The following is a 23,529-nucleotide window of genomic DNA, read 5'->3' on the forward strand; positions in this document are numbered from 1 at the left end:
GGTACAAGAAACCATTTACATATCTTGAGCGTAAACGTTAATTGATATGGCTGCTGAAGATTCCCAGTGTGCCTGAAATATTCCTAAATGGATCTACTTGAGTCTGAACATGGCTGAAATGTGAGTAGAATAGCATGACTGTAAACTGTATTTTAGTACTGTGCCTCTACATCTTGGTCATATCACGGTGCAAAACTGTAAAGGATAGCACTGAAAATCGTTGGGCTTACCACCAGGACTAACAGGAGAGGTTAGAGGGAGATGAAAATGACGAAATGAATATCAGCAGGAACAAATACTGGGACTTAACTCATCATGCTTAGGCGGTATTTTGCGAGTAAAGAGCTAATTACAAACAACAGCGTGATTAACAAGGAAAATACTCCAAGTTCCTCCCATATGACACTCAACACCCGTGTGTACACCTGGAAAACTACTAGGTAACCGATGAGATGGGTAAAGATTTTGTCCAAAGGTTGGGGTATGTGCCCTGCATTTCGTGTTTGCGGGTGAAGGGTACTGCAGTTCGTCCCCCTTAACTAAACGGGAATTTTCGTACACTTGTAGCTTACATCACTAACTAATTCAGTCCTACAGCTCTACACCCTTTTCATATGACTTTCGTGACTGACATAATATCCTAGCGATAATCTCCTGTTACAACTCAGTGTTCAGGATGGAGCGATAGTAGTTTAGGGCCAAGTTAAAGTGGACAAAGTATAGCCAGCACTATCGCTATAACGGGAAGTAAGCTGTCACGGTTGTGGGGAACGCTTCTTCCTCACATCCACCTGGCTCAGTCTTGCTTAGGGTGTTGCCTGTAGTGATGGTATTTTGAGATGGTGTACCAGCCCTGAGCTAGAGTTAATTTTCCAGTTTGTTTATTATCTGAAATGTGTTCTAAGCAGTGCTGAAATTTAACCCTACATTGTAGTGATTTAATATTTAAACACTCGAGTTATAAGCTTTCATTAGTATTACGATGAACTTTTAACCAACTAGCGCTAAATTGTTTGAATCTGCGTCATTATTAAGAAGGGAAAATATGAGAGTGAACAAAAAGACGGTGCTGGTTCGTTTGGTTGGTGCGTGTGTGATGCTGTGCATCCTGAGCGTCTTCACCACCCAGGGTGAGGATAAGCTATAATGCAGGCCACCTTACTAACGAACTTATTCTTAAGTGACTTTGTATAAATCATAACATCCCTTCCTGAACGATTCATATAGCACATTATCACTATCCTTTCGTATTCTAAGTGACTTCGTAGAGTTCGTTACACTCCTTCCTAAGCGATTTACGCTGCTCATTACTTGTATGTATTGATATCAGTGACTCGCAAGGGGATTGCAGAGGTGTACAGTGCATAATAAAGCGTTATGAAAGAGAGATGTTAGAAAACCCCCAAAGCTGTTTATAGTACAACCCCTGCACGTTTCTCTCACCATTATGGATTTTACTTTGGCTGCCGTCAGACGATTTGGATATGCCCAAAAGAAAGCATAAAAAATCACGATTATCATTATGACTAATATATTCCATTTAACGCCAGAGAACTACATTAATTTCAAAATCTCTTACATTCAAACTGTATCCATATAAATGAAAAGGTCAATGATTTATTAACCCTCTGACTATTGTAAAGATTTCCGTCAGTCAAATAAATGTGTTTGGTGTTGACAGTTTTCCTTGTTACTTAACCTAGGTCTGTCTGGCGGAGCAAATTCATCAACCACATGTACGCAGCTGCTTCTATGGGGTAGGCCATGTACAGGCAGTGCGGTATATACACCACATAGGGATCCGGAGCCCCCTTTTGGTAGACAGCGCCTCACCAGGGTCAGACCAAGCTCCTTCCCACGGTGAAGTGCAAGAAAGTATGAGATTTGGGTCCGGGTGGTCGCCGCAAGTGCTCCACCTAGGGTGCACCAAGGCCTTTTCTCTGGACCTTGCGATGCACAGCGCCACCACGTGTAGGTTCCTTGTCGGTACTGACAGTAAAATGCATTAGGGTGTAGGCAGAAATCAGTGCTAATACGATAGTTGTTTATTCTTTGACTGCTAACATCTTCCCTTAGCTGAATATAATCATAAGACATGTTGTCAAGGGATAACGACCTGATCGTACACTGAAACTAGAAAACAGGCTCGACATAACCTTTGGATACCGACTCTGTACAGCATTTGCTCATGGGATAACAAACTCGCACTGTGAATTAGGACAAGGAATAATGAGCTCGTAATAACTGGCAGTGGATAACGAACTTACCCTTGATCATGGGATAAAACGGGCTCATAATAACGAGTTAGTGGAAAACGAGCTGAGGTTCAACGATTAGTAAATAAATAACGAGTCATTAAAAACGGGTTCGTTATAACTAAGTCCATAGATAACGAGTATATTCTATCCTGCTCCCTTTAGGTGGACGACACAACTCAAGCAGACCTCGAGACCTCTACCCCCCTGTGTGTCCGCCGCCATCCAGAACGCCTGACAAACGCGTCTTCATTCTTCCGGATATTTTCAGGTAATAATGATGGATGGATGGATAATTTAGCAGTAGTAGTAGTTAGTAATGTACGATACCTGAAATGTTGGTCTGCTCTGTGTGTGTGTGTGTGTGTGTGTGTGTGTGTGTGTTTGTGTGTGTGTGTGTGTGTGTGTGTGTGTGTGTATACTGTCATCATGTACGGCTCTGCGCAACGTTACAATGCTTGAGTGCCACTACCGTTAGCCACATTCGCTGTTAATCCAGGCGTTTTCTCAGCTTTAAAGTCTTTTCTTGGTGAAGAGAAGTCTAATATTCTATTCTAACTAATGTTAGGCGATTTATTTAGCTGAGCATACTTCATTAGAGCCTGAGTTTTAATGTCAAAATTTAACCCTCGCATGGTCGGGACAGCTGTAGTATTCTGTTTCAGACGAATTTATGCAGCTGTGAATGAGTCTTAGGAGCCCAAGTATTAATTACCATACTTTACATATCTCAGTATCGTACAATTCTCTTTTGATTTTTCTTGGCATGACACCGTCAGTTCGAGATTCACTTTTAATATTAATTTTTAAAAAATGTTCAAAGGCGCCATCGTACTGAAGGAATGAACGCAGAGAGTATCCATAACTCCTTCAGTATGCGGGGCCTTAGTAGTGTGGATACAAGATGCTACTGAGATGAAGTCCTCAAGTAAGGTTATAAGATAATATTATTGCCTGTGATATCTGTATTGATTCATAGGCGTTTACTCTGTCATAATAAGGGTCACATTTCCATTCACCAGATTAGGCTATGTAAATACTGTCCATCCACTTTATAAGCGAACAGTTGATACTCTTTATAATATTCTTGAAAGTTTGTTGGACTCAGAAGATCGAATCACTGGGTTTCGATAGTCATAGCTCACAGTCGGCCCGAGGCTAGGGTTCTAACTAGGGCCGTGGCGGACATTTGAAACGGGTGCTGATAGTATGCCTTCATATGCTTGCATATCTTCTCAAATTGTCGGTTCTGCTGATAGCATATACAGACTGACACACAAAAACATAGCCATTACATCATTCTGACTCTTACACGCATCACAGACACACCTTCCCCATTCGTACTTCGCCTCCTTGGGGATCCTGGGAACTACTGTTTCATCTCAGATACCTCTTCTTCATTCATACTTCGCCAGTATGGGGATGGTGGGAACTACTGCCATCATGTGTTGTCCTTAAAGCGACCTAAACTCACCTGATCTAGCTTAATCGAACCCAATCCAGATAATCTCACGTAACCTGCTCATACCTAACCTAAAATACTCCAGCACACCAAAGCACTTAACCTAATCTAACCTAACGCAGCCTAGCCATTTCTGAATTGACCTAATCTCACTCATTCTCACTTAATCCAACCATACCTAACCTAACCCAACCCAGCCAAACCTAAATTGACCAAATCCAACCAAACCTAAACCAGCCTAACCCAACCAAATATAACTCAACCTAAACATATCTAATCCGACGTATTCTAACCCAGTCTAACCTAATCTTTGTATACCTAATCGAGCTGAATCCAACCCAACTTAAGATGACCTAATCCAAATAAACCCTACCCAAAGTGACCTAAACCTAACCTCACATCACCCCATCTTTCGCTGCGCTCTGGGTAGGTCAGTGAAAGTCTGTGGATGTCACACACAACTTTTGGCTCGATATATGTACTAGTGTGTGTGTGTGTGTGTGTGTGTGTGTGTGTGTGTGTGTGTGTGTGTGTGTGTGTGTGTGTGTGTGTGTGTGTGTGTGTGAGAGAGAGAGAGAGAGAGCAGAAAGGCCTTCCTAGTGAAGCATTCACAATCTAATATGTTTTATAAATTAAATTCAAGACAGTAACCTTAAGTAAATATTAAGTGAAAAAGAGATTAAGCCGTATTCTTGCTGGCATAAAAACCTTCGTGGTACTTATTTCTCAGAGATATATTTTGCACAGTATATACATCTTAATTTTCGGTTGTATTATGTATATATATATATATATATATATATATATATATATACTGTATATGCCCGACTCTAGGCATAGGCTTCACAGCCTGCTCCCAAGGCCCTGTAGTCCTCCTACGTACCATACACCTCCACGTTCATCAGAAACGTGAACCCGGTAGGCTGAAGGCTGAAGCTGCTCTCATCCTGCGGCCCATTATTCTCCTTTGGGGGAAAGGGAGGGAGTTAAGGGGCGTTTGTATAACCAGGCAGTGGAACCGCCCAGTTATATGGGTGCCACCACGTGAGGGAGGCGTTACGAAATCTCCTAAACCAACTAGAATACGTCTCTTTGTGTCCAGTGAGGTTCCGGTGTCGGAGGACGGGGGTTACAACATCTTCCTGCTGGAGAGCTCCTGCGTCACCTCACTCCACCCTCGCGTCTGGTGCGCCCTTGAGAGGTAAGATGGCCGGCCACAACCTCGTGCGTCCTGGCAGGGGAATGGGGTTAAGTAGTAGAGCATGTTCTCCTGTTTCAAGTGTGTTGTCCCCCCCACCCTGCCAGGCGCCCCTCCCCTCCCCTCCTGCCCAGTAAAGGTGTGTGTTTCCCTCTCTCCCTGCCCATTCGCTCAGAACCTTGAAATACATGAGTCAAAACTCTTAAAAATTTCCTCTTGTAGTTATTTAGTCTTTCAACCTTTCATCCCATTCTTTTTGCGTGAGTTGACAATACTTAGGAATTATTTCATTGGTATGTAGATGAACTGGATAAGGTGTTTGGGAGAAAGAACGCGCGCGCGCGTGTACGTTGTGTGTGTGTGTGTGTGTGTGTGTGTGTGTGTGTGTGTGTGTGTGTGTGTGTGTATTACATATGTATATATATATGCTGATATCCACAAGGAAAGAAAACACGAAAGCACTCGGGATATTTTGTGTTTCTTTTTCCTTGTTGATATCAGCATGCCTATGATTCACGTGCTATTAAATGATTTAATTGCATATATATATATATATATATATATATATATATATATATATATATATATATATATATATATATATATATATACGCTATATAACAGGTTAGGCTGGAAGGCAAAAAGGTAAATTGAATTGATGACGGCTGGAAATGAACATAAGAAAGCAGTGGACAGTCAAGATGAATGGTGGTTTAGGTGGGACGCTGGGCAGAAAGGAGGGAAGAAAAAGAAGGTAGACGGATAAAAAGGAATTTAGAATAACGGGATTAACAGAAATAGAAGGAGAAGAGGAAAAGAGCACAAGGGAAAGCAAATTGTAACAAACATATTGGTGCGTCTTTTTGACTCACAAATTAGTCTGGTTATAACGTACCGTACTCGTATAACGAACAGCCTCCTAAGTCTTCCAATCTTATTCAACTTAAGTGTTTCGTATTTTGTGGGTTAATGAAGTTACATTTAACTCCTTCAGTTCGAAAAGTCTCAAAAGATGAAAGAAGTCGTTTGAAGGCAGCAAGGAAAAAAAATCCAAGTCATGGGAGTGTAAGGGCTAAAAAGGATACCATCTGTCCCTGCAGTGTGGCGCGTCAGAACCCAGAAGCGCGTGTGTGGCTGGTGATGACATCAGGCGCGCTGGAGGAGGATACAATGACCACCACCCTCCTGCCCCGCTACCCCAACATTCGCACCGTCACCGCCCACCCCGCACAAGTCCTAGCTCACACGCCCCTCCACGCCATATACACATCAGAGGCATGGCGTGCAAATACAAGTAAGCGAGAACGCTATGTCAGTTACACACAATGTCTCGGTATTAATAAAGGCGTTTGTTGTGTAGAATGCTCCAGTCAGAGACAAACCTGACATGCTCATAGGATGATCTCAAATAGTTGACTATAGGCGGTCACGTGAAGGAACCGACCACTTCCATAACTTGAATATGAAATGATTGTTTGAAGTTTGATGAGCCTTACCTATGATATATCAGTGAGTTTCCGTGGTTACTAGTCGAATCGGCCAGCCAGTCTACTTTTGGCCATCATCTGAGTTGAAAGGTGAAAGATATTGGGGATCTTGGCCAGGTCAGAACAAACATACAATAGTAGGGTATGTAGCTGGCTGCCTGTATTCACTCAGCCACCAGTAGGTTTACACCGACTGTCTGTTGGCTGAGGTTTCACAAAACATGCTGTACTCTTCTTCATTCACATTTGTCTCAGTTTTGCTGGACGTATATTAGAGTATCCCCGTATTTGGAGGAAATAAAATAATACCCGCGTACTCCCTGCGTCTCCAGTAGGATAAATTGGAGATGGTAGATAAGACCGCGAATCCCACACACTCTTAAAAAGTGTGTGTGTGTGTGTGTGTGTGTGTGTGTGTGTGTGTGTGTGTGTGTGTGTGTGTGTGTGTGTGTGTGTGTGTGTGTGTGTGTGTGTGTGTGTGTGTGTGTGTGTGTGTGTCAGCTCAGGGGTCCTCAGTAACGGCGTAACCAGCACAACGTCTGCTACTGTGGTCAGGCTTGGTTCACACGCTGACTCAATCCCCACACCGTTAGCCTTCTTATGATCAGGACAGCTTTGTTGTTTTATCTCAACTAACACCGGACGATTTTATTCAGTTAAGAGTGAGGTATAGGTGCCTGAAAGTTTTAGTACTGTCACCATCAACCAGTGGCGTAGCCTGGTGTTCATAGACGGGGGAGGGCAAGCTGGATCTAAGCCCTATGGGGGGGGGGGGGGGAGAGCTCATTTATACACAGTGTGCACACATTCAGTAAGCTGAAATTTCGAATGGGGTGGGGGCAGTGGAGGAGCCAAGGGTCTGATTAGGGGAACCTGGGCCCTCCCCCCAGGTCCTCTCGTGGCTACGCCACTGCCATTAACCCGTTCATGCTTGGGACAGCTCTAATATTCTCTGTTTCAGCTAATGTCATACGATTTTATTCATATGGTAGTGAAACAGGAGTTTTAGAGTGTTAATGCTGTCACTAATAACCGTTTGAATCTGGTGACTTTTTTTTTTTTTTTTTAAGTTTCTTATTGATGTTACCAGATGACTGTAGCAAACTTTGGAAAATTTCTTGTGCTGGGCTGGTCAGTTACTGCAGGCTGACTTTGGTTAAAACATATAGACCAGACACAAACGTCAGTATTCACAATTGCCTGTCACGTGGCTTGAGCACCGAAGTTATCCCAATTGTGTTACTGAGGTGTAGATCCATAGCAAGCACTATTGCCTCCAAAAGTTTCGTTCGTCCTGCTGCTCTTCTGACTGTATATATTAGTTAGGGTAATTAAGGCAGACAATAAAGCTTTTCTGTTTAACTGACAAAACATATTGTAATGACCGTTTGCAACTTACTTCTCCTATTATAACATTACGAGTTAATGATAGACAGGAAAAGTGGAACTTTTGGAGGCATTTGTACACCTGTCATCCATAGTTCTTGCTCAGCCTGGGAGTGAAACGAGGTCGTAGTTTTGGTTTTGATACAGAACGAAGACCTTTTGGTAGTCTGGAGCTTGTTGAGAGAGATGAGGGAAAGTGAGGATGGTAAGGGGTGAGTGGGAAGGTTTATGGAAAGTGAGGCGTGAGGGAGGAAGTGGTGAAGAAAAGTTAGGACGTGAGGGGTAAGGATAAGTGAGGGTGTGAGGGGAAGTGGAGGTGAGGAGAAGTGAGGGATGAGGAAAAGTGAGGGGGTGAGGGAAAGTGAGGGGGTGAAGGGAAGTGAGGAGCTGAGGGAAATTGAGGGGGTAAGGAAAAGTGGGGGGATGAGGGGAAGTAAAGGGGCGAGGAGATGTGAAGGGGCGAGGAGTGAAGGAGCGAGGGGAAGTGAAGGTGTGAGAGGAAGTGGGGGATGAGGCGATGTAAATGAATAAAAAGGAGGGAGGGGAAGCAGAGGGGTTGAGGGTGAAATTATAGGAGATGGGAGGGGGTAAGGGGCGGGAAGATGGGAGGAGGTAAGGGGCAGGAAAATGGGAGGAGGTAAGGGGAAGGGAGCCGGAGGGAAAGAGTTTAGAAGCAAGGGATATGGAGGAAGGGAGGTGGATTTAAAGGAGGGAGGGAAAAGGGAGAGGGGAGTAAGAGGAAGGGATGCGAGTAGCGGAAGTGAAGTAAATACGGTAATTATTGATTGGTCACACTACCTGGAGTTATAACGGCGAAGTACAAAGTCATAACTCTACACCGCTGACGCACTGTTTATAAACTTCCTCAAATATGGCGCCATCACTTTTTTTTTTTTTCGTTACCTCCAGACGATTTTATTCAGCTTAGGGAAGGCCTCTCGTACTCGAGAGGTGAGTGGGAGCTATATCTAACCCCTTCATTGCTCAAGCTTAACCCGATGACTTTTTCCCCTCTGTTTTCTAGTTCCAGACGAATATCTTTAGCCTATATCTCTCGAAATGAAGAGACTAATTGCAGGATATATCTGACACCTTCAGTTCGCATAAAATCTCCTCTAACCAGAATAATATCGTCAGGGGAGAGCAAGAATAAAATCAGAAGACGTCCTGGGAGTGAGTGGGTTAACCTGAGCATAACATTATCTGTCTCTTCTGAGCTGAATGAAATTGTCTGGAGTCAACAAGAGTAATACATTAAAAAGTGACGTCCTCGTATTCAAGGGGTTAACCCGTTCAGTGTAGTGATGCCATTTATTAATTAATTTATTTTCAGTTTGTTGTTGCCACCACCAGATGATTTACTGTTCTGGGGGAGACGACGTTTATTGGAAAGAGAGAGAGAGAGAGAGAGAGAGAGAGAGAGAGAGAGAGAGAGAGAGAATTTCCACCATTACCCTTTCACGACCATGATGTAGGCGTGGATGAGGTAGTGTAAGTGGGAACTGTAGTTTAAGACAGACTGTTTCTAGCTGGAGAGATTAGGTATAGCTTTCTTTAAAATCTCTCTTGTGGGTTCTAAGGTGAATAAAAATAAAAATTGTTTCTCCCGGTAAAAACTCATTTTATAAAACTAACAGCATCTTCAAACCATAAGAGCCGTGTAATGGAAATATTGGATATTTTATTGTGAAGGTTGAGGAAGTTTCATAAACTAACTATACCCGGCCATTTATTGTAAATTTATTGACGTTAACTCTGCGTACGGCACGACAGGTGCTGGAGAGGGATTCCTTCATATGGTGGCATCGATATAACCGGCTTTACTCAACTGCCTGACTGTACAAATGTCCCACAACTACTTCCCTCTTCCCTGAAAGGAGGTTGGTGAGCTGCAGAAGGACACCTTAAACTTGCAGTCCGTCCGGTTCGCGTTTCAGAAGAGCTTTTGACCACGACGATAACATCAGATTTTCATGCTTTTGTAGCTTATTTCATGTAGCTCAATGATACAAAATGACAGAACTACGACTCTTCATAATTTCCACGTCTTCGTGATTAACACCATATCCTAATGCCAATAAATTTTTACAACTCAATGGTCAAGACGGAGAGATGACAATTTTGGGCCAGGTCAGAATAAAAAGAGTATAGGGACCAGTAGTTCATTCATGGCTGTCGGGAATTGATTTTATGCCGACTGAGGCCCTGCAATATTAAGATTTTGCAGGGCAGGTCATTTCTCATCTTGATCTGCCTGTCGCTACAGGATTTTATACGGCCGACAGTGGGCTAATTATTCCAAAGGAGTGGATGACGTTTAGATGAATGTGTGGTTCGTTGCGATGGGTAAAGTTGATAACATACATTTTCCTTTTCCTCTTTTTTACTTTTACATGTTTTCTTTTCTTGAAGTAGGTGGTAAAAAATTGAGTTATGATGACGATGATTATGGTGGTTATGATGATTGTGATGATGAGGGTGCTGATGGTGATGATAACGTTTAAGATGTTGATGGTGGTGGTTCAGATGATGATGATGATGATGATAAGCATTACTTCACCTCCGCCCACACGCTTTCCCTCAGCCGTATCCTCCCACACCCCAACCAAACCATCCTTGCGTAGAACACTGAGCGTCCCCGTCGGTCATGCACCCTGTTACCTCACCATCCTCCCACATCCACACCGTTACTTTTATTTTCCTTGTTACGTGTTTTTATGTGTACAATTGTTTTGTGTGTACAGTTGTTTTATGTGTACAATTGTTTATGTGTACAGTTGCTTTAGTATAAACCAAGCGACTCAGTGCAATGACTTCTCTACGAGCGTCATGCCGACTGTTTTCCTCTTTTCCTAACCTGGTCTAAATTTTCGTACGTTTGCAGCTTATTTCATGTAGTCCAGTGGAAGAAAAAGGAAATACAATGGTTCTACCTCCTTACTATAGCACTTCTTTGTGACTAGCATCATATTGTAGTGTCAGTCTATCTTTACAACTCAGCATTCATAAGGGTGGAGAGAGCATTTATAGGGTGGAGAGAGCATTCATAGGTGAAGAGAGCATTCATAGGATGGAGAGAGAGCGTTTATAGGGTTAGATCACTTCCTAAAACCGCCTCAAAGAAACTTGGATTATTGTACAGAGTCCGTAACTTCTTCATTGATGAGCAGTTAGCCATAATTTATAAGAGTCATGTGCGCTCTCAGCTTGAATACTGCTCACCCTTGTGGAGCGGATGTGGAGAGGTTGCATTAAAACAAATAGACAAGATTCAGAACAAAGCTGTTAGAATTATTATTAACCTTGCTATTACTAATAAACTACCTCCCCTACAAGTAGGAAGGAATGTTGCCTCCCTTGCGTTATTTTACAGATATTTCTACAGCAAATGCTTAGACTAAGTTGCGTCCCTGTTGCCACCTCTCCATGCCTTCCCTCGTGCTACACGGGCAGCTGGCAGTGCTCATGACTAGAATGTCACTCAGCCATACTGCTGAACTTCTGCCTATCAGAATTCATTCATTCCCCGAACTGTATCTCTCTGGAACTCGCTTCCCCAGAGTTGTTTCCCTCCAAACTTCAACCTACTGCTGTTCAAGTCTAACTGTTACAGATATTTTATGAACAGAAGACACCAGTAATCTGGTGCATGGATTTGTTTTTTTTTATTCATTTGTTTTTCCTTCCTCTGTTCTGTTATTAAAAAAAAAATCATAACGTAGAGCTTTCATAGAGTGGAGAGAGCATTCATACGGTGGAGAGATAGCAGTTTGAGGCCAGGTTAGTGTAAAACAGATATAACAGGCACGCATGGCGAATTGGTGTGCCTTCAGCAGATTTTATTTTATAATTAACGGCGAATAGGAGGCTGCGCGAAATTCGAATACTTTTTGCTTTGTTATATAAACATACTTTGATACTTTCGCATAATATATACCAGTATAAACGGTAAGTACACGTCGTTTCTCAAAAATGTTATACGAGAAGAGAATGTCTCAGAACCTTTGTGAACAACATGTAAATGACATCGTCCTGTGGTAGATAAAATGATTAAAAAAGAAGACGTCCTTAGGCTGAAGGAATTAATGCACAACAGTTGTATAACTTTACTGTTGTTTTCGTTAACCTCTTCACTACGAGGGGGTCTCCTAAAGCTGTGTAAAACAATGGAATTTAAAAGAATATAAAGGAGATGAAGAAGGAAGAGAAGAAGAAGAAGCAGGAGGAGGAGGAGGAAAAGAAGAACTAGTCCCACCCACCCCCACCCACACCTTTCCGTCCACTCCACCACTTTCATTTCACCTCTTCTATCCCCTTGATGTGCAACTTACCACCTTATCTGCTTCATCTAACATGTGCTAGTATAGCAAGTTAATACTCAGCTGACAATGATTTCTAACACTTTTCAGCTCAGTTAATGGCCATGTATAGTTAGACTGGAGGGTTGATTTATCTAGTAACAAAAAAGATACAGTCATACCTCAACTACTGCTCATGGAATATCACGCAGCCACGACTTAATTAATTAAGGTGTGGAGGTAGATCAGTTCTGTCGTATGAAAACAAACCGACTATACCCACTTTCATCCCACCTCATGCCACCCACTCTTCTTCGCGCACTCTACCCTATCCTGAAAGCCCTGAACTGACGTAACTCAAAATGCCATTGCACCGACAGGGGTGGCTTGTGGATGACGGTTCCATGCGCATAACGTGAAATAATAAGTGTTGTTCTGAATCACACTGATGGGCTTAAAGAGAGCCATTGGAACTGAAAGACTTGATATGCCACATCTCAAATAACACTGCAGTAATAGGGCTGAGTTTTGGCCCATGCCTGCCTGAAGCGATCTTCCTTGACCTAATTTGACCTGATGGACCTTAAAATATCTAAAAAACCCTAAACTGACTCATAAGATCCTGGAATTATCTGCTTGGTCTAAACATGGCTGAAGTAATTACGAATGACAAGAAATGAATAGGTGCGATTACTGTAGACCTAAATTGTTCTGACTGGACCTGAATTGTTCTGATTGGACCCAGTTGGATGTTAAAGCTCAGAACAGCTCAGATGACCTTGAATTGGCTTGAATGGAACTGACTGAGCCTGAATGGATAGGAAGGACCTGAATCGACGTAAATGAAGTAAAGTGATTAATGGAGGTTATGTGCAACCCCTTCAGTTGGAAATGTCTGGTGGCAGTAAGAACAAAATGCAATAAAATGTCATCGAGTGAAAAGGTTATCTTGCACTTCATTAAACAACCCATTTAATACCTATATATTATTTCCGCGCCTGTTACCTGTATATAATCACCACCAGCCTTTTACCTGTATGTAATTACCATCTGCCTCTTATTTGTCAGTTATTACTACCTGCCTGTTACTTGTATATAATTACCACCAGCCTGTTTTCTGTATATTATTACCACCTGCATGTTACCTGTATAGTATTACAACTTGCCTGTTACCTGTACATTATTACCACCTGCCCGGTACCTGTATATTATTACCACCTGCCTGTTGCCTGCATTGTATATTATTACCACCAGCCTGTTACCTGCACTGTATATTATTACCACCTGCCTGTTACCTGCACTGTATATTATTACCACCTGCCTGTTACCTGCACTGTATATTATCACCACCTGCCTGTTACCTCTACTGTATGTTATTACCACTTTGCCTGTTTCTCATTATCATTATGATCATCGTCATCTCGACCTTGATTCCCTCCCCAAAAATGAAATGAGGTAGGATCCAGAACCGAAGAATGAAAAAGCACAAAGGTTGAAGTATTCGTAATCAACGTGCCTAGTGAAACACAATAGGTAGTCATTCACACGTAATCCAAGCTTTAGATATCCTAACCCCACCAGAAGGAAAACTGATTGCACATATATTATTTAGATGTGTTTCAGATACCTTAGAGGCATTATAATATTATCTCATCTACTACCGAGTTAAAAAGGAGCGTAATCTTGTCATCCGCATTTGCTACATATTTCCTCCTCCTGTTTCAGTCCCTTGTTAGTTTTCTGGCGTCCTCAGCTTCCATACCATGCATTGTCACGCACTCATTTACCATTGCCGTCCATTCGGCTTGGTCCACCACATCTCCTTCCACTTTTAAACTCACTCACATAAACAGTCCTAACCATTCTATCTCTATCCATCCGCTCTATGCGACCATAACATCTAAGCACATTGTCATCAATCCGTTTATCAGTTATCTAACTTACTCTGCATCTTTCGCGAATCTTTTATCATATTCAGTCTACTCAACCCGCCTATATTCAGCAGTCAGTTTCCATTGCTCTCAATTTTGACTTTTCAGACTTGTCATACCAATGTTTCATACTTGCACGTTAATGTGGGCACTAACACACCTTCATCCAGTCCTTTTGCAGCCTCTGTACTTTGTTCTTTGCATTGAGGCCCTCGTAGCGCCCATTTCTTCTTTGAGCAACAGTATTTTCCACTTCCTTTACACACCTTTCTTCTCTGTTTTTTTTTACTGAGACACTTAAACACTTCCACCAGTTTTCTTTCCATTCATCAGCTCATTACACTGCTGATGTTGGTGGTGGTGCTGCTGCTGTTGTTGTTGTTAGTGTTGTTGTTGTTGCTGTTGTTGTTGTCGCTGTTGTTGCTGTTCCTGTTCCTGTTGTTGTTGTTGCTGTTGTTATTGCTGGTGTTGTTGTTGCTGTTGTTATTGCTGGTGTTGTTGTTGCTGTTGTTGTTGTTGCTGCTGTTGTTGCTCTTTTTGTTGTTGCTGTTGCTGCGTTGTTGCTGTTGTTGTTGTTGCTGCGTTGTTGCTGTTGTTGTTGTTGTTGTTGTGTTGCTGTTTTTGTTGTTGTTACCTGATACCTGTATACTGGATTTTCATCTCACTTGCCTGTTACAAACGTTGTCTTTTAGGCTGGCCTGAGATCAACCTGGGTGACCTGGTGCGACTGGGGTTGGTGTGGGAGCTGGGGGGCCTGTACCTGGACAGTGACGTGGTGTGCCTGCGACCGCTTACCCGGCTGATGAACACGATGGCCTGGCAGGACCGCGACACCCTCGGCTCCGGCGCCTTCCACTTCACCCCTGGCCACCCTGTCCTCGCCCGCATCATGGACCACGCCAGCCACACATTCAAGGTGACTAATAGACATTTTTTCACGATGTCCCTCCTTAGTCGCTGTTGGTGCTGTCCTTTGTTACATTAATATACTTCTGATAGACCCACATGTTTGAGGTTGTCGTAAATAATGGTAACTCCTTCAGTATCGAGATACCCTTCAAGCTGTCAAAAATGTTCGAAGTTAGTCAGAATTCGACTTTTATATAGCTCAGAGCACTAAATGCGTTAACTGATGACTCAGATGGAGTATGTGAAGTAGTGTATGGTATGATAGTATTGAGTGTAATGGAGGTGGTGTGTTGGTGTGGTTGAGGGTAACGTGTGGGGTGCCAGTGGACCGCGGGCCTTCACCAGCGCTGTCCACGAGCATTGCGGCGGGGCGGTGGCGGGGACCCTCACACGCTGCCCTGACCTCACCGTCCTACCCATCACATCATTCTACCCCGTGCCCGCCCCTGTTTGGAGGACCATCTTCATCCCACAGCGCCCAAGGGCAGTTTCTCAGGTGAGATACGCATGATTACACACTGTAGGGCATGGCAACAATCTGACTAAGGCTTTTGTTAGAGCACGGAAACACTAGGATTATGGCAACGTTAGAGCATGGCAACACTCACTAGGGCAAGACAGCAGTAGGGCAACGATGAACAGATTTTACAATTCATGCTAAAACTTCCATATTCCTTCAAGACTGATTCTACACCCATATACAGTAATAGTTTAGGTCACAAGCACGTTATACGCAATGCACGTATCACCCGATGTATGAAAGAATATTGTGGTTTTAGTGGCATGTCTCCGGTTCTTCTGGATTCGATGGTGCACACACAGCTCATGGAAGCCGTACCTCAGTGATGGGGCCACCTCTGCTTTTGCTACTTCGCTCACACAGTCGGCCTGTGGTGATGATGAAGCCTGTGATATGCAAATTTTGCGTCTTTCTTCGCCCAGACCCTCTTTGCTTCATAGTTTGTAGATACTGCATCCTGGTGACCAGGCCGCTTTGGGTTTGGCAACGTACACACACACACACACACACACACACACACACACACACACACACACACACACACACACACACGAGTAAAGATAAAATCTATCCATTTTATGTTTGCGGGTCACCCCCTCCAACCTTCCAGCCTCCTTTTCTGATACACCACAGTTGTGGACACTGACTCAGTGACCGTGTCCTATTTTCATTTGCGACTTTATACACAGTAGGCTTGCGGAGAAAGCACAGCTTCCTGATTTTCAAGGTCCTAGATCACTTCTACCTTTTCATGAGGCATTACAGTTTGTTGACACTATCAGCAACCAGGTCATCTTTTGTGCAACCTTACGCACACAGCAAGTCTGTGGTGAAGGTGAGGCCTATCATGTTTCAAGGTACTAAGTTTTCCGTCCTCCTTTCCAACACCTGTATGCATCATAATGTGTGTACACTTGTACACCAAATCTTGGTAATCTGACCACCTCGTGCAGTTTCGCACATACACACATAATAGGCCTGTGGTAAAGGTGAAGGCTTTTGATTTTCAAGATTCTGCCTCCCATCCAGGGTATAGCAGTGCGGATGCCAAATCTCAGTAGCCAGGCCACCGTTGGTTGTACATGTACTGCCTTACATAGGTAACAGGCTTGTAACAAAGACCAAGCTTACTGATTTTCAAAATCTAGGTCCTCTCCTCTCAACCCACCCCGTGCTCATAGTTTGAATGCTGCATCTCACTGTTCAAGCTCTCTTTTTGTGTGCAATTTAATATAAATGATAGGCTTATGACTGAGGTGAAACCTATAAATTTCAAGGCTAGAGGTCACCGGATCCACACTGTATAGCGGGTTGTGGATGTAATGTCTTAGTAGCCATGCTCCCTCAGGCTGTTATGTTTTGCAGAAATTAGACATGAGGCAAGGATGAAGCCTATTGATTTTCGGGGTTCTAAATCCACCCTCACTCCCATCCCCTCCCCACGCCCATACATTACATTTTGCGGATGCTATGTGTTAGTAACCGGGCTACTTTTTATTGTTCAGCTGTACACACAAGATAGGCCCGTAGGAAATGCTAAGTTTATCGAATTTCAAGGTTCCACATCACCCTCACCCCAACACGCACCTAACGCATTACGATTTGTGCATATGGTATCTGGATAGCTGGGCCATTGTTGACTGTGCAACTGTTTACATACAGTAGACCTATAGTAAAGACGAAATAATGTTTTTTAAGATTCTAGGTCCCCTTCCCTTCCCCAGAATCCCTTTGAAATTACAAACATATTCCGTATTCCGTGGTATCTGCCCTGAAGGGGTTTATTCTCTTTTTTTTTTTTTCCCCAGTTTTATCTCTTTTTTTACTTTTGTGTGTGTGGTGGCTGGGTACATTTAGAAGACGGTGTTTGTACACGTCATTAAATAGATTAATTGGACCATCCAGTCTTCTTCTTATAATTCAAGAATCCCTCTCCAGTAGCACTGGTCTGTCCTAGCAGCAGTGCCTCTGTCGTGGCCGGCTTTGCTTCAGCCACGGATTTCTTTGGTGTCCTGGGGCGGCCTTTCCTTAGACGCCTCTGTTGTTGCCTTCTTAAGGTTTGTCTTTGAAGGGATTCCGACTTTTCATCATTCTCACGAGTAAAATTCAGTTGGTAACATTGTGATCTGGTATTTGTCGCCAGAGGACATGTGTTTACGACCTAACAGGGGATGTATCAGTCGTTGGTATGGCCTACATCTCCTGCTATTCAGGCCGGGAGATCATGAAGGGAATCTGGTCCCTACATGCTTTGTCGGCGATTGGACTCCCAAGTTGTGTAATTATTCTTGGATTAAGCGTCCAACATATACTTCCTTTTCTGTAGCTCACAAGGCTATGGGATTAGCCAGAGGCAGGAATGGATATTGAGGAAGACCGACTGCTGGCTTGGTGTAATGGGTTCTCGAGAGGTACGAGTACATGTTAGAGAAGTCAGGTTGGTAAAGGGTAGGGAAGGTAGAATGGTAACTGTGAGGGAGGAAAAGTTGGCACTGTGCATGGTAGGAAGGGCAGATGGTGCAAAGCTGACGAGGTCAGTTGGTGCTGGATAAAGAGAAGTCTCCCTATGGCAGAAAAGAGACAGAGATTGGTGAACTGGCTGTAGGGAGCTCCATTTACATGGTTTGGTGGCTGCAGAAAGCGTGTCCTGTCACTCATAACTGAAAGGCAACACGCATTGCTTACACCCCTCCTCTCTTGAGCCAGTATCTACGAATTCCATATCGCAAAACTTGTGTGTTTGATCAGTACCATCCCATCCCAGCTCTCCCTTTCTGCGCATCAGATTTAGTTTGCTGTTTCTCAGTAAAGGGCGACCACTGATTGTGTTACTTTGCACGCATAACACGCCTATGGTAAAGCCCAGGCTTATCGATATTCAGAGTTCAAGGTTCTCCCTCTTCCCCCATTACCCGCTGCCCGTAACAGTTTGGGGATTTCGTGGTCATAGTCACTTGGTTGCAGCTACTCATGTGGCTTTGCATAATAACTGTTAAGAAAACAATAGAATTTATGAGAGATAGAATTAAATATATTATGTACTATGTATGGAGATGCACCTAACAGAGGGGCGCTTTTTAACTTTGTTGTCGACAGCACGACTGCACCTAACTGGCGTTTGTGAATCACTTTATATTATGTTTGGATGGGCGTTGCTTGTAAGGTGAAGCTGATGATTTGGATAGGTTAAATGTTTGATGAGTGAATGCCTGTGTGACCCATTTTAATAGATACCTTGTTGATTTTATACAGGGGCCCTTTTGGCACCTGTGTGGAGTAGAGCATTCATATATGAGATGATTCGTACACAACAGTAAACAGGGTATTATTAAAGACATTTTATTTCATCCCCCCCCCCTTCTTACGGACGCGCATCAACCTCTTTCTTCGGCACAGTGTTACATATTTTTTCTCTGTTGCTACCATTCTAGTCACTGCTTTTCTGGATTCTCAACTTGCATCATTTCCTCATTACACCCAACGCCCGGCACTTCTTTAACTACACGCTTTCGTATTTTACCATCCAGCTATGTAATGCACAAGTTACCATTTATTCCTCGTCTTTCGCTCACAGATCTATCAGCCCTGGAGCTACCTCTTCTCGGTTTATTTTCCCCATTGCTCCAGTCCTTTAAACACAATATCTCCAAAGGTACGGAATTGAAGTTTAGCTTTATTTTGCCAACTTTCTTTGGAAGGGACAAGTTTTGCAGGCTTTCAGTCCTAGGTTCTTCCTCTTTTGCATATTGTTTTTACTTTTGCGCTTTTATCTTCCTGCTTTTGGATCCTACTGCCTTATTTTTAGTGGAAAATAGGGTTGGTATGATGATGGTGATGATGATAATGATATAATTATGATAAGAGTAACAACGATGAATAACCGTAGTTGTGTGTGTGTGTGTGTGTGTGTGTGTGTGTGTGTGTGTGTGTGTGTTTGCGCACATGGTGGTGCGTTCCCCTGCCACAGCGGTACCCCGGCTCCTACCTGCTTCACACGTGGCGCCAGCTCTCCGGTAACTACCCTGTCATCAAGGATTCCGGCTCCATCTACGACCAGGCCGCACGGGAGTTTTGCCCACACACCCGCATCCTGGCTACGGCTCACTCCAAAACCTACTGACGTCTCAACCCGGAGTTAGAAGACCAAAGGCGACTCCTAATAATACTCGTAAACTTACTTCGGTAACTAATACTGGCAGGGAAGAAGTGCCAGAGAATCTCCTGCTGTGACTCCTAGTACGACTCTTAAAACTAATAAGTAAGAGGTGCTGGACCTAAGACGACCTGAATGCTAGGCTACCCCTTATACTCACAACTGTTTTGTAAATGGGCATCAGAATTTGAGAGCTTGTATATAATGCCATCTGCTTTGTTTGAACTCCATGACGATGCCTTTTATTATTATTATTATTATTATTATCATTACTAATTATTATTATTATTAATCCCTTTATACGATTTTATTATCTAAAGCCAGACCCCACATAGCAAAGTATCCGATACAGGCGGCATTGATCCCTTTCACTATCATGACTATTGCTTCACTATCATGACTATTGCACGTTTGCTCGAACCTGACAAAGATCCCTACTCCTTCCACTCTTCCAGCTCAGATGATAGTCAGGACTCAAGGGTAGTCAGGTGAGAGGGTCGGTTTAACAAGAACCCGGGGAGAAACTCCTACCTCATTACAAACGCCCGTCATGCAACTGCGACTTAGTATTCAGTAATATTCTGGGAGAGGCCAAGTACCGCCTGATGAAAACAAATTGATTACTAACCCTTTTAAGTACCAAGCTTAGGAAAGACATGTCGTAATATTCTATGTAGCATGGGAGGCTGTGCAGCACCTCTTCCTTAGCGATTTATTCATCGTATTACACCTAAGGATTTTTGTGTATGTTATTTATATCGTTCTCACATCGCCCTACTTTGCATCAATCAAATTTATCCATCTAGCTACAGCTAGACGCCAGAATCCCACAAGGGGTGGCCGTTTGTCTCTGAGTCATTTGTTTTACGGGGAGGGGCACTAATCTCCGCCAACCCACTTGTTGACATGTAGGGAATATGTATGGGTTGGTTATATGGTTACCACCCAGCGCTGTAAGTGGTTTCCTGGCTTACAGGAAGCCATTTGGCTTGTCACTCAATGTACAGCCACCTGAAAAGGAGAGAAGAGTAATAAAACAAGCAGAAAAGATGGGATAAATAGGATGAGAGGAGGGCAGACACAGAAAAGGGATAAAGGTGAATGAAGAAGTAGGCAGCACTATATCAAGTGGGTGGATGATGGTCGCCACCATCTACCACCTGTCAGTAAAATATACGATGATATTGAGATATAAAATGTGGAGAATGAATCGATGAGGTAAGGGTATTACGAAACCGCCAAAACCACTTAGAAATCCCCACCGCCGGATTAAGGGGGGGGCCCAAGGGGCCCGGGCCCTGGGCCACCCACCAAGAGGGGGCCTCCCACCAGAGCAACTTGTGTTCATTTCATTTCGTGTTTATGCATTACATATTACAGCATTGGATGAATAGTCCCCGTTCAGTATTTCCTAACTAAAAGTGTCCTATTTATATATTAGGATTTAGGTTACCAGTCTGTGGTGTATGCCATTGGGGGAGTTGGAAAGGGGGCCTCCCTTCCAAGCGGGCCCCGGGCCTCCCACATGCTTAATCCAGCCGTGGAAATCCCCACTCAGGAGTTATCTCAGGGTGTTCATTAGTCGTTGAATCAGGTGACGTATTTTATTTATTTTTTTTTTTAATTCTTGTTGCCTCCAGACGATTTTGTTCATCTTACCGGAGACCTGTTGTACTGAGGGGAACGGTGAAAGCTGTATCTAACCCCCTAGTTCGAAAAATATATCCCGAACTGAATAAAATCGTCTGGAGGTAGAGAGGATGAAGTAAAGAAGTAGGCATCTATTTGAAGGGGTTAATATCCTTATGGTAGTGTGCTAAGGTTATGTTCTGTGGATGTATCGGCTGGTACACACACACACACACACACACACACACGAAAGCGAAGTATGACTGGCTTTAAGGAATGGACTTTTGTTGATGTGAAAATTGTGATTGGATACATAATTAGTTGTAATCTGCACAGTATTTGCATCATCATAGTATGGTGATGCAAATACTGTGCAAATTACAACAGATATGTAGGCTAGGTTAGACTAGGTTTGGCTAAGTTAGGTTCAGTTTGGTTAGACTGTTATAGTGTAGTGATTGTGAGAATGGGACAGTTTCTTTTGTTTGAATAAAGAAGAGCAAATTTTCTTCCTATAATAATACTGTTCGCTAGTGCCAACTGTATTGTTTTTATATAAATTGATCAAGGTATGCCAGCTGTGACTAGGGTATTTTCAGTGTACTTTGTTAGGATTTCATATACTACCAAAAAAGGTAGCACTGAGAGAGCGCAAAGCCTACCTCCCCCCAACGCCGGCATCAGAAAATTCAATTACCAAAACAATTTAATGAACTCCTCCTTGGCCCAAGACTCACACATCCAAAAAATTTAATTGAAATCCGTTTATAACTTCTTGCGATATTTTATGGACAAACAACAGACAAACAGGGTGAATACGTAACCTCCTCCAACTTCGTTGGCGAGGGTAACAAATAATTGCTGCCAGAGTAGCAGCTGTTCGGTTGTGCGCTGTGGCGTCATTGTGCTGAGACGTCAACTAAACGTTTTCTTCGGAATATACGGATATAGAAAATGTAACCAACCTGGCTCTTGGTTTAAGGTCTAACTAAAGTTAAATGCTACAGTGTCAATCCAATTTATTTGAGCACAAAAATAAGTGCAATGGAGATGTACCGCACGCATAGTCATATTTGATGTTATGTTTATAAATGTGCTAGTTTCATGATCTTTGTATGTGTGACACACCTACTTTGACAATGGTATAGCCCAGGACGGACTCCAAGAGTGACTAACCTTACCTCAGTGGGTAATGACAACTCATCTTCACTCTGTAATTCCTATAATGTCAATCGGAGAAGGAAACGATAAATTAAAATACATTTCCGTTTCATTAATCAACCCCAACATATGACCTCATGACATTCAGATTTTACCCGACTCCGGAGGACTGACGTCATGGTATTATGACATTATTTTTATTTTTAAGGCAGCAGACGATATCCTACCAAACGGCAGCCCTGCTGCCGCCTGGCCGAGCTCAGAGACAGAATGAGTATTATTAAGAACATAGGTTATAGCAGGTAGTTAAGCTTCGCTCGTTAACGTTGTAACTTTAAGTTGTAACTAAATAATAAATACTTGTACTTCTTGCGTGTTACTGTCCTGAATGTCGCTACGCCGTCACACGTGAAGGAGTAGCCTACTCATTGATGCCCATTTATGCTACTCGGAAAGCGAGTATATTATGTACAGTATTCATTTAAGAGACGGCTAACTTCATAAATGAGGGTGTTTACTGACTTGTATACGGACGAGCTGCAAAATTAATATGCTCAAAATTCTAGTAGTCCTTCACTGCTAGTGTGGTGTCAGATCCTCAGGCACTTAGTTTCGTAACCCATTGCGTTACCGCTGTGCCACTAAACAGCATTCAAATTTGATAATAGTCAATTATCAACAGTTACAGTAGCTGTTAATCGCATGGATTAAACTGGCAATAGAGCTGTTATTCATGCTCTGTAAGACAAAGTTGTTAATCATTATGCAGTTAAGGAACGCCTTCGCAGAGTACATTTATGGGTGAGTAAGAATTTAACATTCTACACTAATCGTGCAAGGCTGAACACATGACGAGGTATATGTTCAGTGTGGCACGTAGCAATGTTTCTGATCGAAGAACAGAAGCTTTTTTTTTTCTTTTTTTTTTTTTTAACAGGAAAGTTCCAGAAGTGTTGAGTGAGCGGCTGTGACACAGAGTGCTGACACATTTGCTGTACCTTGAAACCGATGTATTGATTGAGATTCTTTTCATGCAATGTTAGTAAGGGAATAAAAGTGAGATGTAAAAATCTTCTTCCAGTCTTTCACCCGGTAGAGGCTCATCCCACCACGTAACATAACCCTTTCGGTCTGGTGACG

At 43.0% G+C, this 23,529-nt stretch overlaps 1 protein-coding gene across 1 annotated transcript; it reads left to right on the forward strand.

The window, feature by feature from the left end:
• The first annotated feature begins 1,045 nt into the window (after window positions 1–1,045).
• LOC145411849 (lactosylceramide 4-alpha-galactosyltransferase-like) lies at window positions 1,046–19,566 on the forward strand. The gene is made up of 7 exons (XM_080281807.1): window positions 1,046–1,130; window positions 2,421–2,526; window positions 4,820–4,918; window positions 6,016–6,209; window positions 14,710–14,933; window positions 15,231–15,422; window positions 19,414–19,566. The coding sequence occupies exons 1-7, from the start codon at window positions 1,046–1,048 to the stop codon at window positions 19,564–19,566; spliced, it is 1,053 nt and encodes a 350-aa protein (XP_080137933.1).
• The last annotated feature ends 3,963 nt before the right edge of the window (window positions 19,567–23,529 follow it).

The sequence above is a fragment of the Coenobita brevimanus genome, chromosome 91 (genome assembly GCF_032717465.1).
Source record: "Coenobita brevimanus isolate Jiangsu-jjx chromosome 91, ASM3271746v2, whole genome shotgun sequence".
Taxonomy (NCBI): Eukaryota; Metazoa; Arthropoda; class Malacostraca; order Decapoda; family Coenobitidae; genus Coenobita; species Coenobita brevimanus.

Bases quoted from the DNA above. Each gene is read 5' to 3' on its own strand.
- LOC145411849 (XM_080281807.1), top strand. From the start codon at position 1,046: ATGAGAGTGAACAAAAAGACGGTGCTGGTTCGTTTGGTTGGTGCGTGT. The intron at 1,131-2,420 runs GTGAGGATAAGC...TGCTCCCTTTAG, and splicing joins GAGCGTCTTCACCACCCAGG to GTGGACGACACAACTCAAGC. The intron at 6,210-14,709 runs GTAAGCGAGAAC...GTTGTCTTTTAG, and splicing joins GGCATGGCGTGCAAATACAA to GCTGGCCTGAGATCAACCTG.